The sequence below is a fragment of the Tachyglossus aculeatus genome, chromosome 14, assembly GCF_015852505.1.
Source record: "Tachyglossus aculeatus isolate mTacAcu1 chromosome 14, mTacAcu1.pri, whole genome shotgun sequence".
Lineage (NCBI taxonomy): Eukaryota > Metazoa > Chordata > Mammalia > Monotremata > Tachyglossidae > Tachyglossus > Tachyglossus aculeatus.
Genome location: NC_052079.1, coordinates 265,524 through 279,083, shown reverse-complemented (window position 1 = coordinate 279,083; position 13,560 = coordinate 265,524). Strand labels below are relative to the sequence as shown.

The window sequence follows — 13,560 nt, the reverse complement described above, 5'->3', positions numbered from 1 at the left end:
GAGTAAGACAAAGCTTCCCATGCAGCAAGGAGGGAAGTGGTCTTTCTGAAACCAATTTCCCACCCTCAACTTGCTCTATCCACGCACCAAAGGTGTGGCTTGAGAAATGACACTCTAGACAACACAGTAAATGAAAACCGAGGGCAGTGAAACGAAACCTTCTCTTTTCCGCTGCAAGGGGTTCCGTGTTTAATGTTGTTCCCGGGAGATAATCTGTCTGAAATTGCTTATGAAATGTAAATGCAGTCCGGCTATGTCCTGCGCTTACCACATTCAGCCTTTCTTTAAGGTGCTTTTCTTCCCCCAAAGTGTAGTGCTTCCTTCTTCCTTGGCTATTGACGGAGGGAAGAGTCAGTTGAGGTAATGTGTTCATTTACAGGGCTGAGTTTAGTAAACCCATTGCCAACCAGAGAGGGGAACTGACCTCTCCCCAGATAGATGGCTATTCTTGAGAGCGTGTGTGTGTGTGTCTGTCAGTCTCAGACACGTGGTGCCCGGTTCTTGAAATGCTCCTGGTTCTGTTGCTGTTGCTCTCCTGTTTTGAAATGTAGAGATGGCTTATCTGCATCACCCCCACCCCCCAGGAATCTGCGTTTGTTCTTCAGGGTGGGGCGTCCCTCAGAGGACAAGGTGGCACCCTAGTCTTGGGGCACCAGCCTAGGAAACCTCCACCGGGTCGACTTTATCTTGAAAACATGTAGATTGTTTCGGTCTTTTCAAGTTTAACTGTGGGCAGCACTTACCAAAAAAGTACTTCTGATTCCCAGAAATCATAAAGAAGCAGGGGGAAGGCGTTCCAGACTTAGTCCACGTGATGCGGACGCTATCCACGGAGAGCATCCCAAACCTCCCGCCGGGGGGAGAACTGGCCAGCAAGTAAGTGGGGTCGGGGTGGTGTCCGTGGGCTGTGGCTGGGCACTCGAGCGAGGGGCAAGGCGGCTACTCACAACTAAGCTGCGGTTGCAGGGGGATTAATATGGGATCTCTCTCCACTCCCCAAGACTGTGAGCTTGTTGTAGGCCGGGAACGTGTCTACCAACTCGGTTACATTGTACTCTCCCAAGTACAGTGCCCTGCGCACAATAGATATGATTGATTGGATCCACTCACCCCATCACCTAATAATAATAATGGCATTTATTAAGCACCTACTATGTGCAAAGCACTGTTCTAAGCGCTGGGGAAGTTACAAGGGGATCAGGTTGTCCCATGGGGGGCTCACGGTCTTAATCCCCATTTTACAGATGAGGTAACTGAGGCACAGAAAAGTGAAGTGACTTGCCCAAGGTCACACGGCTGACAATTGGCGGAGCTGGGATTTGAACCCGAGAGCTCTGACTCCAAAGCCCGTGCTCTTTCCACTGAGCCACGCTGCTTCTCTAATCTGCCAAACACAGATTAGGGCCCCCCGGGCCTGTCTCGAACCATTTCTGCCCTCAAGAGATTTCTTTAAGCTCTGACATCCCAAATTAGATACCTTTCCTGGTGGTGAGAAGGAGCCTTTCATACTCTGGGTACCTGGGTACTTCCGTCTCCTCAGCCCCTTAGAGCAGACAAGCTGTGGGACTGAACCATGGCCCAGTAACACATGACTAGCTCCCCACCTGCTCTGAGTTTAGCAACCAAGACAGAACGTGGGTAGAATCTTCCATTCCAAAGCAAATCAAAGCCATCTCTCTCATTGTGCTGCGTAAAAGGTCCTCAGCATCTAAAATTTGTCAATCTCCTCTTAACTGAAAGTAATGTTCAAGCAAAAGGATGCCCTTAAAGTTCCGTGAGGGCAGAGGCTTTGGGATTTCTTCACTCTAACGATACGGGCTCACTAGGCAAGGTACTCTGTCTAGTGGCTCGGTGCGGGGGCAGTTGGGAGGAGCCTGACTGTCTACAGTCCATAGAGGAAGCCCAAGAAGGGACTAGGAAGAGCCCGGTCGGGTTTTTGGGACGGAGAAGTAGGAGGGAGCTCTCTGGGGTCGGGGCGAGAGGCCGCTCCCTGGCACTGGGTGCCAACTGGCCAGGAACTACAGCTGGTGCCCACCCCGAGCCTTGGAATCTTATCCATCTTCCACTTTTTCAGGCGCAGTGTGATTGAAGCCGTTTACAATCGATTGAATCCCTACCGGAACGATGACACTGTAAGTGGCCCTTCCTCTTCCCCTTCTCTCTCCAAAGTGCACTTCACCTCTCCTCCCCTCTGCTTGCTGGAGCAATGCCGTTCACCACACCCATCCTCACTTGCCCTCGCCTGCGCGCGCGCACTCTCTATCTCGCTCGCTCTTGTGCCCCGCCGGCTCCACATATCAAGGCCATGGTTGGGGCGAGAGGTCACCTGTGAGGAAAGGCACCAACCCATGACCCGTTTCTTCGGGACTGTAGGCAACCACAGATTCTTCTCAGTTAAGATTTGTGGCAGGGAAGGGGAGGGACTCCCCACTAATCTCCACGAGGTAGAGCCTGGTCAGCCTGACCCTGTTCAGGCACTGGTGGTTCTCTTCCTCCTCCTCCTCCTCCTCCTCCTCCTTGTTTATAAAGGACTCTGCATCAACTCATGACATGTGGTAAAACTGCCCGTCACCCGTGGAGTTTTTCTTCATCCTGTTTGGGTCCGAGAGGATCTCCCAAAGTTTGTAAGCTTCATCCACCACCCAGCCCCTGCCTGGAAAGCGTTGTTGAAGCACCTCTAATTCCTCAGCCCCTTAAGTGGCCCAACAAGGTTCCACAGGGTTACTCTCCCATTCCTGTTCTTATTCCCCCAAGATTACTTTCCCGTTCCCTACTTTTAGTTTACGCAAACAGTAACACTGATGTTTACGCTAGTAAATTTTGGCCTGGTGGTGTTGCCCTGGCAGATTCTGCAAGTTACCTTCCTATTTTAGTTTCCTGTAATAGAATGCATTTCTCCTGGGAACTTTACCGAAGTGATATTTTGTTTTCCAAAATCAACACGGGGCCCCTAACCGTGCTAACTCTATTGATGAGGAAGTCCGTTTAAACTGAGACTTGTTTAAAAGTGGAGCTGGGAAGACAAATCTCTGAAGTTGAGTTTGGGCCGGGGACAGCTTGATTTGGTTTTGCAACAGAACTGCCCGGACAGCTCACCCAATTTGAAGTAAAACATTTTTAGCCTGCGTCCCTTGGATATGAGTTGTTGTTCGTTGTTGTTTGTTTTTATCTTTTTGTTTTGTTTTATTTTTTTAGTATATGTAGCAGGGTTCTTCAGTGAACGTGTGTTGTCTGCCTAGCAATCTGCCAAGAGTTGTTCTCAGGCAAAGTCAGGGCGGAGTTCGGGGCAGGACTGGGTTGGGGCGGTGGGTGGGGATGGGACTCCAGAGACAACCCACACCATCGCCAGCCCTGACTTTGCCTGTCGCCAGGCTCAGAGTTCCGCGGTCCAGCGGGTCATCATCTTAACCCCTTTACAGACTGACCTTTCAACAGTTGACCTCTCCTGACCGCAGTACAGACTGAAAAAGCTTGGTGACCAGACTAGAATATTTCCTAAAACAGCACATTTTTTTTTCACCCTTTTCAGCCTGGGATTATCCAGAAATTGCTGAAATCATTGCCACTCCAGACTTTAAAGGGTTCCTCTTTTTCTCCTTCTCCTCCTTCTCTTCCTCCTCCTCCTCCTCCTCCTTCTTGTTTATAAAGGACTCTGCATCAACTGATGACATGTGGTAAAACTGCCCGTCACCCGTGGAGTTTTTCTTCATCCTCCAAATGAGAGGCTCCATCCAACTTCATTGAACCCTCTTAACCTCCGCCGTCAGCCGTGTTAAGAGAAGGGGATGTAATGTTGGGGAGTGTGACGACACCCGAAAACTACAGCAGTGCAACAACTGGCCCAGAACTGAGTCCTTTTTTTTTCCTTTTTTTTTTTTTTTTTGTAAAATTGAGACTTATGTAAACGTGATTTCAAACCATAATCCATGTTGTGAATCAGACTCCAGCAATTTTTGTTGTATGATTTTGTTGTTTTTTTTTTTTGTAAAGTGCAATTGTCCTTGTACAAAATGCTCATATTTAATTATGAACCGCTTTAAATCACTATCAAAGTTATAAGAAAACGTTTGGCTTGTTGTGTGACGCAACAAATATATTGCCCTTTAAATTCGTGTTGTGGTTTGGATTTGGGGTGGGGCAGAGGGAAGGAGCAGCACCAGGTAGATGCTGAAAATGCGCACGATCATGAAGACGTAGATCATTTCACAATCTGACCGAGACGAACCCCGAGACGTTATTTCTCCAGACTGTCCAAGGTCACGGGCCCCGGCTCCCCCCGGGTCACCCCAACAAGGGCCTTCCCTTGCGGTGGTGGCCACTGCTCTCCGTTGCAGCGTCTACCCGAGGAGGGGGGTCTGGGGGCTCGGACGCCTTGATTCATTGCACCTCTTTTACACGTCCTTCCATTCAGTTACTAATCGAGGACGGGGAGGACGAGCCGCTTCCCCGTAGAGTAGGGATCTGCAACGTTTTTACTCGTGATTGGCCGGGCCTGCTGCTGCTGTTCCTAGTTAAATATTCTGAATTCCATTTTATCAATAAAGCTTGATTTAACAAACAAGAAACTTAATCATGTGTATGTAATTCCTCTTATTTTCTCCCCACCCCCACTTTCTCTCTCTCTCTCACTCTTTCTCGCTCTCTTCTAAAATGCCATTGCTAGGAGAGATTGATTTTATATTTTGGTATTCTTCCTCACTGGAAGACTGTTTTCCAGTGGACGTCATCGATGCCTCTGGCATGGGTGGGTGGCTGGGCTCCCATCCTGATGGGACTGGAGAGAATTTCAGGTTCTGTTGTTCCTTAGCCATTTGTAAAAATGAGGGTATTTCAAGTTGCCTCTTTTTCATTGAGGGGCATCAGCTTGAACCTGACTACTGTCTAATGAAAAGTCTTAAGGCCTGGCAGCGTTCTGCTTTATGGCATGCTTGTGTGTGTATGTGTGCCCCACTTTAGGAAAACTGGCAGTTTTTGCAATAGGAAACTTAGCATTTGGACACCGTTTAACTGTGGCTGATTAAAGTTCTTCCAAAAGTTTAAAAAATTGCAGACATGGAAATGAAATCGTTAGTTTTTATGAGGCTTAACTCTCTCTGTATGCTCATGAAAAGTCTGTTTTTAAACTAACCAAGTTGCAAAACTACTGTTTTCTGCCCTTTTGTATCCTTGTCTCTTTAGGTGGAGGTTATTTGTGTGTTCTTAGTTTGTAGCTTAATCACTCAGCAAGCAGATTTCCCCCCAAGGCAAGTTCTGAAATATAAGATGTTCAAACTTCCGTTAATTCAAAATGAAAACTTGGCCATTAAAAATATTGTTATAATATGTTTGCTACTTTTGCTTTTTTCCCTGATTTTAAAGTATACATATTTGTATATGCACTGTGAAAATTAATGGAGGGTTTGGGAATAGTGGGGAAGGCCATTTAAAGTATTGCCAATTTAAGTAAAGTGTAAACCAGGAAAAATATCTCTTTATCCCTCTTGTTTGTAGTATGATTGTCGTTTAATTGTGTTTTTCACTCTGTACCTTCCTTGAGTGGGAATGAAGAAAAAGATGAGCTTTAGCAGTACTTATAAAGTTTATGCCAATTTTTGGTTTGAGCCAATTTCCTTTCTACCTTCCAATAGAGGCTTTACGCTAATTGTCTTATGAAGTGCAGACTCTACCGTCTTAAGCTGTGGTTTTGCCGGCCCTAAGTAATGTGAACTTCATCATTGTGCCCCGAGGACTGAAAGGCTACCAGGTGGGCTAGTGCCAAAAGCTAAGCTTCTGGGAATGAGGCAGATTCACTTTGCATTTTCCATGTAGGCTATCAATCGGCATTATCTATTGAGCACTGTAGTAAGTGCTTGAAGGAGTATGCTACGACAGAAAGGTCGTAGACATGATCCCCGCCTACAGGAGGTTACAATCTAGAGGGGGAGACCGACGTTAATATGAATATTTAATTTGAGGTGTCGGTGGGACATCCAGGTAGAGATGTCCTGAAGGCATGGAGGAAAAGTGAGACTGCAGAGAAGCAGAGAGAGGACAGGGCTGGAGAAGTAAATTTGGAAATTTCCCTTCATTCATCCTCCCAGCCCCACAGCGCATATGTATATATCTGTAATTTATTTACTTATGTATATTAATGTCTGTCTCCCCCTTCCAGATTGAGCTTGTTGTGAGCAGGGAATATCTGTTGTTGTATTATTCTCACCCAATTGCCTAGTACAGTCATTTGCACATAGTAAGCGCTCAATAAATACAATTGAATGAACCATTCAGCACGTGAGTTCTCCAAGTGATGTAGAGAGACTGTAAAAGAGGACCCAAGACTTAGCCTTGAGGGACCCCCACTGACAAAGGGTGGGAGGCAAAGGAGAAGCCTGCAAAAGAGACTGAGAAGGAGCGGTCAGAGAGAGAACCAGGAGCGGACAGTGTCAGTGAAGCAAAGGTTGGATAATGTTGCCAGGGGAAGGGGTGGTCGACATTGTCAAAGGTTGAGATGTTGAGGATGAAGTGAGGCCGTTGATCTGGCAAGAAGGTCATTACTGTCCTTTGGGCAGTTTCTGTGGAGTGAAAGGGCTGGAAACCAAGTTGGAAGGGATCAAGGAGAGAATTGGAGGAGAGGAAGTGGAGCCAGCGGGTGTAGACAACTCTCAAGACTAAACTCATTACGGGCAGCGATTGGGTCTGTTAGGTTGTTGTGTTGTACTCTCCCAAGTGCTTAGCACAGTGCTCTGCACACAGCAAGCACTCAGTAAATACAATTGAATGGTAGGAGGGAGATGGAGTGGTAACTGGTGGTCGCCTGGAGTCAAGGCAGGGTTTTTGTTGTTTTGTTTTTTTTAGGATAGACTCAAATTTAGACTATTAAAACTGTAGACTGGACTGTACCAACTTTGAGCTGTAAATTCGTAAATCACAGCAAAATTGTAATAGCAAGTTATAGTTCTAATCGTAAACACTGTCGTCGTGGCGTGCATTTAAAGCCTAAATTGTAAATTTCTTGAGGGCAGGGATCATGTCTACTTTATAGTCCCCTCCCAAGTACCTAGCACAGTGCTCAGCAATCAATCAACTAATCATATTTTTTGAGTACTTACTATGTGCAGAGCACTGTACTAAATGCTTGGGAGAGTACAGTACCAAAGAATTAGCAGAAATGTTCCCTGCCCATGAGTTGTCAGTCTAGAGGGGGAGACAGACATTAATATGAAAGAAGTACCATTGAGGACACAATAAGCACTCAGTAAATACCATTGAGTGACTGACTTTTGTTTGAGACGCCCTTCCTAGGTGAAGAGATTTTAGGAATATTCCTCTGATGCCATCACCAGTGCTGAGACTCTTGGAGGTAAAAGGAAAAAATTATTTCAAGTACACCAGCTAATGTGGTCAGAGGGAACTGCTCTCACTGAGATCCCATGGTGTTGTGAATAGAGCCCGGGCTTGGGAGTCAGAGGTCATGGGTTCTAATCCCGGCTCCGCCACTTGTCTGCTGTGTGTCCTTGGGCAAATCACTTAACTTCTTTGGGCCCCAGTTACCTCATCTGTAAAAAAGGGATGAAGACTGTGAGCCCCATGTGGGACAACCTGATTACCTTGTATCCCCCCAGCACTTAGAACAGTACATCATGGGTGGGTTGCCCTGTCACCGTTTTGCAGCAGTTTAGACACACTGCTCTTACCGCTAGAAATTACGCCAGCTCAGGAGAGGGAAGAGGAGGCGTTTTTGAGGTATTGCCGTTTGCTATTTCTGGAGAAGAATTTCCGTGGACACCACTCATGTCATGTGCTGGACAGATAGGGCTTTGATGGAAGGATTCTTCCATGGAAGCCGCAGTTGGCCTGCCTCCAGGGGAAGAAACAGGTCTGGGAAGCCAACGGGCTGTGTAGACCCCCGTAAACTTTTGCCCCTTCAGCCATTTCCAAGGTGAAAGTTATTTAACCAGATTAAGTGTTTTACACGTTTGAAGGGACTGGGACACACACACACAACATACTTGTACTTTTTTAGCTGACTGTGTGGTAGTCTTACCGTAAACAATTCTCCTGAATTAGAAATGAAGCTTTTTTAAGTTGATCATTTTCCTCACTTCATTGCTTCGCTATTCAAAACGTGTTAGGTTAAATGACATCTGGTCTTGTAGAAAGTAGAGTTGACTCCCGTGGATGTGGGGGTTGTGGGGGGGGAAGCGGGGGGCTAGTGGTTGTTACCCCGGTCGCGTGAGGAGCTGGGGCAGGAGAACCGATGTGAGTGGGCTTCCACTGGCACAAGCCACAGTAGCCTCGTGGCTCGCAGGATTTTAAATTTGAGGTCTTGTTCCGGTGCCGCCATCCTTGAGATCATTTTGTCAACTGGGCCCTGACTTTTTTTCCTTCGGGTGGTTTCAGTTTTGAAATTCCAGTTGAGTCGACAATCAAAACTGGTGCCCTTCCCCTCTGCCCACCTGAAGTAGCTCCGAATTTCATTCTCATCCAATCTCACTGGACTCCACTAGAACATCTAGTGCCGGTGGAAGCCCACTCACATTTATTTTACTTGTACATATTTACTATTCTATTTATTTTGTTAATGATGTGCATCTAGCTTTATTTCTATTTATTCTGATGACTCGACGCCTGTCCACATGTTTTGTTTTGTTGTCTGTCTCCCCCTTCTAGACTGTGAGCCCGTTGTTGGGTAGGGATCGTCTCTATATGTTGCCAACTTGTACTTCCCAAGCGCTTAGTCCAGTGCTCTGCACACAGTACGCGCTCAATAAATTCGATTGAATGAATGAATCTCAATGCAGAGCAGTGAGGAAATGCCCCTTGGCGGGCACTGAGAATTTAAATTGTCAGTATTTCAGTCTGGTAGCTGGCATTTTAGGAAGAAAGAAAGCATTATGCCTTGGAGGAGTTTTTAGAGTTGGAACCCCCCAATGCTGTAAATGCAGTTAATTGTGATTGGGTGAGGGTGGGTAGTATTCACCTAAACAAAGCTTTTTCCCACTTCTTTTTAAGCAAAATTGGTAAATTGGGGCTGTGTAGCATGCAGATTTCCGAAGCAGTGAGGCCTAGTGGGAAGATCTGGATACTAATCCCGGCTCTGCCACTTGTCTACTGACCCTCAGTTTCCTCATTTGTGAAATATGAATTCAATAGCTGTTCTTTCTCCTGCTAAGATTGAGAGCCCCGTATGAGCTGTCCCTCCTGATTATCTTGGATCTACCCCGGCACGTAGTACAGTGCCTGGTTCAGAGTGCTAAAGAAATATCCCTGTCGTGATTATTATCATCACTTATTATATTGGCGCAAGGTCCTGTAACATTTCAGCCCAAAACTCCTGCAATCTTGACCCGGGCCAGAGCTGGGCATGAGTTTAAACAAGTTATCTTGTGGTCCGAAACTTGGATACCCTCTCTCCTTCCCTGCTTTTCCCTCTCCTTAACCTGTCCTGCCCTCTCCTATTTTAAGGAAGACAAGCACCTGGAGGAAGGCATTTGGGTTGAATTGAACCACGCTCCATGTCTTTGTGCCGGCCTTTAGGCCGGCTTGTCCTCCTCCCTACGTGGTGAAGCATTAGAGTGGCATTTTTTCAAAGTAATAGTCTACCATTTGCAGTTTATGGTGGTTCTTACTCTACGAATTAAATTAAAATAGAAGCCTATGAGGCTAAACTTTTCCAAGTTCCGTTTTCTTGATTTCACTGAGGAGTAACTGGTGCCATCTAAATTCATGGCCAGCTTGTTTTCTGGGCTTAGCTTTCCCCGGTCGTTTTGAAAGTAGGATCCTTCCTCGAATCTCAAACATCATCGTATTTTGCCTGACTGTGCAGCTGATAAGCTTCTCCCGAAGCCCAGGCTCCCAAGGAGTTAGGGGACAGAATAATCACCTTCTCCTGCAAACCGTACTGGAAGGGTCTAGAGATTTCTTCTGGTAACAGTCTGCCATCACAACGTCTCCCTCAAAGGGAGCTTCACATTTGGGCAAAATGTAATTTTGACACCTGAAAATCCAAGGCTTAAGAAGGTGTTGTGAGCTCCGCTTGCTTTGTCGAGCACACGCTTCCGTACACAAAGGTTTCTTCTTCTTGTGCTGCCGTGCCACTCATCTGGGAGAGCCTGAGGGCTGTCTTTGGAGCCAGGGCCCGGCCCAGGTCAGAGGGCACTGGCTGCTCGTGTGCACCTCTGGTTGTAGCCAAGCCAAGCCATCTTCCTCGCGTTGAGGTTGGAATGGGGATGGGGAAAGTCCAGAGGGCTTGTTCACCTCCAGTGGTGGCTGCCAAATCACCCTCCCACATCCGCCAATACAAGTCCCGTAGGTCTGCATGCCGCACCTGCTGGCTTAGGCCGGCCCCCCGCCCTGGGGCCTGTCTGGGTAGCCATCAAGGGCCCACCTTTTCACTGTGAGTGTGGGGATGAAGAGGAGGTGGGGATTTAATTGGACTGGGAGGGGACAGGCAGCCAAGAGTTAATAGGTCAAAAAGCCACCTTTCAGGGTCTTCTCACCCCGGGTGGAAACTCGAATCGTTTCCAAGGCCTGAGTTTATTGAGGCTGGGAATCCAGTTCAGATGGCAGAGGGGCCCGCCGACCCTTAGGCCTGACTGTGACCTCTTTTGCACAAGAACCTGGGCTCCTTCAGCCACTCGGGGAAGGAAGTTTTTTTTTTTCCTTAACCCAACTAGGAGAAGAAAGCTACCTGCTGGGTTTCTTTCTCCCTTTCTGCTCACCTTTCTGTCTGTGATTAACCACTTGGTACAGTGCAAGTGCTTAGTGCAGTGCTTTACACACAGTAAGCACTCAGTAAATATAATTGAATGAATGAATGAATGAATGATTACTGCCCATGTTGCCTGACTTCCTCTTCTTGTTGGTTTTGCTTTTTAACGCCTTTAGGGTCACTGGCTGTTCAGCTGGAGGGTCTCTGTCATCTGTTTTTCAAAACTCAGAGGTCACTGCATCCCACCCCCTTAGGCAGCCCAGGAGCTAGATACTGCGTACTCTGACTTGGCTTTTCCATCACCAAGTGTAGCTGAGCTGGGGCTTTGGCACTCAGACTTGTGTATGATTATAGCATTTGTTTTATGATAGACCTATGTGCCACGCTCTTTAGCCGGTGATTCCTTTGCCTGACTCCCATGATGCTTCCCAGGTTCGTGATTGGCAGAAATTTAACCTCCATGTGTCTGTGTTGTCTGCATTTCCGTAGTCCCGTACTGGGCACAGATGGATGGATGGAGAGCGGGGAAGGGCAGATAGGTGGATGGAAGGTGGGAGCTTCGAGTGGAAGCGGGGCAAGGCAGTGGGGGAGATGTGGGCTTCTGGCTTCCAGGTGGCCTCCCCATCAGCAGGAACCGGGTGGCCAAAGGGAAATGCTCAGCTGTGGGTGAAGCCTGGAAGGGTAAGGCCCGACCATGAGGACCGTGGCCCATTCCTGCCTTCACTAGCCCTCCTCCCCGGGGCTGGAGGGAGTCGCCGGGGCCTTGCCCTGGCGGAGTCGGTGTGGGTGGCAGTGGGCCCTGGTGCAGTGTCATTTGGGGCGTTTGCATTCTGTAGTGGCGCTGCCCAGTGCGGAACTGGGTTTTGCGTGGAGCACCCCTTCACCCCCGTCATGTCCTCTGGTTTGGTGATCCAGCCCTTCCAGGGGGAGGTAGGAAAGCCTTCAAACTCACTTTTTTTACTCACTTTTTTTAGTGCATCTGTTGCCCATTTTGGAGCAAACAGAGCTGGCCCTGCACGAAAGCTAAGGTCAGAGCGAGAGACATGAATTCTCCAAGTGCATAGACACTCACCCTACTGCGTGGACCCACATCCATCAGGAGACCCACATGGCCACGTTCCTCTGGTTGGCAGGACGGCCACGAGCAGCACAGATCTTGGGCGCCCCAGGGTCATCCAGGTCATTTAGCATATCCCTGACCTCCCTGCCTCCTATCTCTCCCCACTCAAGTCTTACTTCACTCTGCTGCCCAGACGGTTTTCCTGACAAAATACTCAGCCCACATCTCCTTACTCCTTTAAACCCACCTCCACATCAAACACGAGCTCCTTACGGTTGATGTTAAAGCCCTCAATTGATTTCCCTCCCTCTTTCTCTTTCTGATTTCCTATTTCCCTGTACTTCGTTCCTCCAATGCCAACCTACTCACTGTACCTCGACCTTACCTCTCACCACCAACCCCTAGCCCACATCCTCCCTCTGGCCTGGAACTCTCCCTTCATATGTGACAGACCACCACTCTCCCCACTCCAAAGCCCTCTTAAAATCACATCTCCAAGAGGCCTTCCCCAGCTAAGCCTTCATTTCCCCTACTCCCTCTCCCTTCTGTGTCGCCTATGAACTCAGACCTGTACCCTTTAAACAATTGATATTCACCCTCTGCTCCCACAGACCCATGGCACTTATGTACAGATCCGTAACATTTTAGTATCCATCTCCCCCTCTAGACTGTAAGGTCCTTGTGGGCAGCGTATATGTTGCCAAGTCCGTTGTCCTCTCCGAAGAGCTTAGTACAGCGCTTAGAACAGTGCTTGGCACATAGTAAGCACTTAAGTGCCATTATTATTATTATTATTGTTACAGTTCTCTGCACACAGTGAGTGTTCAAAGAGAAGCAGCGTGGCTCAGTGGAAAGAGCCCGGGCTTTGGAGTCAGAGGTCATGGGTTTGAATCCCAGATCCCCCACATGTCTGCTGTGTGACCTTGGGCAAGTCACTTCACTTCTCTGAGCCTCAGTTCCCTCATCTGTAAAATGGGGATGAAGGCTGTGAGCCCCACGGGGGACAACCTGATCACTTTGCAGCCCCCACCCCCAGCGCTTAGAACAGTGCTTTGCACATAGTAAGTGCTTAACAAATGCCAACATTATTATTATTATTATTATCCCACTGATTGACAGATCATTTCTGGCAGGCTCCAATACCTCCCCCTGCCGTGCCTCCTGGCCCAGTGACTTGTGGCCAAGTGGGCCAGTGGAGCAGCGTCCCCGAGGCCCGCTCATTCCCGCCTCCTCGCTCATGCCTAACTTTGCTTTGTTTCCGTTGCAGCTGAGGGGTGAGGTCCCTTCCCCGCCCCACGACGCGTGGCTGCAGTCGGTGGCAGAATTCTCCCTGCTCTCCAAGTAGGTGCCGGGAGCCTGGCTGAAAGATCCCGCCCAGCCTGGAGCGGGACACACAACCTCCCCCGCGCCCACCCCAGTTCTGAGTTCGGCAGCAGAGAGCCCAGTGGGGCCAGACCCCTTTGCTGTGCCCCCTCCCCAACATTAAATTGCCACCCTGCACTGTGGCTGGTGTGTGAGAATAGCCCGCTGATCCGATCTCGGCCGGCCCAGTGACGGCCCAAGCCCAGGGATGTCCACTGCTTCATTCTCCGCCAGTGAAGTCCGTCGGTGGGTGAAGGTTGCTGGGTGTCCTGGCTTTAGCCATATGTGGCCGTGGACTGTCCGGTCCACACTTCTGATGGTTCGCCGGACCCGCTGCCCGGTCTACCTGCGACCCCAGAGACCATTACCGCAGAGGTCCCTGCGGAAGCCCCCCCGTGATCGACCGGTGAAGCTCTGATGCTTTTTGCCGGGGTGCCCTTTCTCACCC

General features: G+C 48.6%; 1 protein-coding gene across 3 annotated transcripts in view; it reads left to right on the top strand.

The window, feature by feature from the left end:
• The window catches only part of PPM1A (protein phosphatase, Mg2+/Mn2+ dependent 1A), a 46,723-nt gene extending 33,476 nt beyond the window's left edge, over positions 1–13,247 (top strand). The window contains exons 4-6 of one of the 3 annotated variants that reach the window (XM_038756154.1): positions 768–876; positions 2,075–2,132; positions 13,018–13,247. In XM_038756154.1, coding sequence (XP_038612082.1) covers positions 768–876; positions 2,075–2,132; positions 13,018–13,095 — 245 coding nt within the window. In that variant the 3' untranslated portion in view covers positions 13,096–13,247. Of the gene's footprint in view, positions 1–767; positions 877–2,074; positions 2,133–2,529; positions 2,614–3,648; positions 4,566–13,017 lie in introns of those variants that run through there. The other 2 variants (XM_038756155.1, XM_038756156.1) reach the window with 2 other exon arrangements.
• The last annotated feature ends 313 nt before the right edge of the window (positions 13,248–13,560 follow it).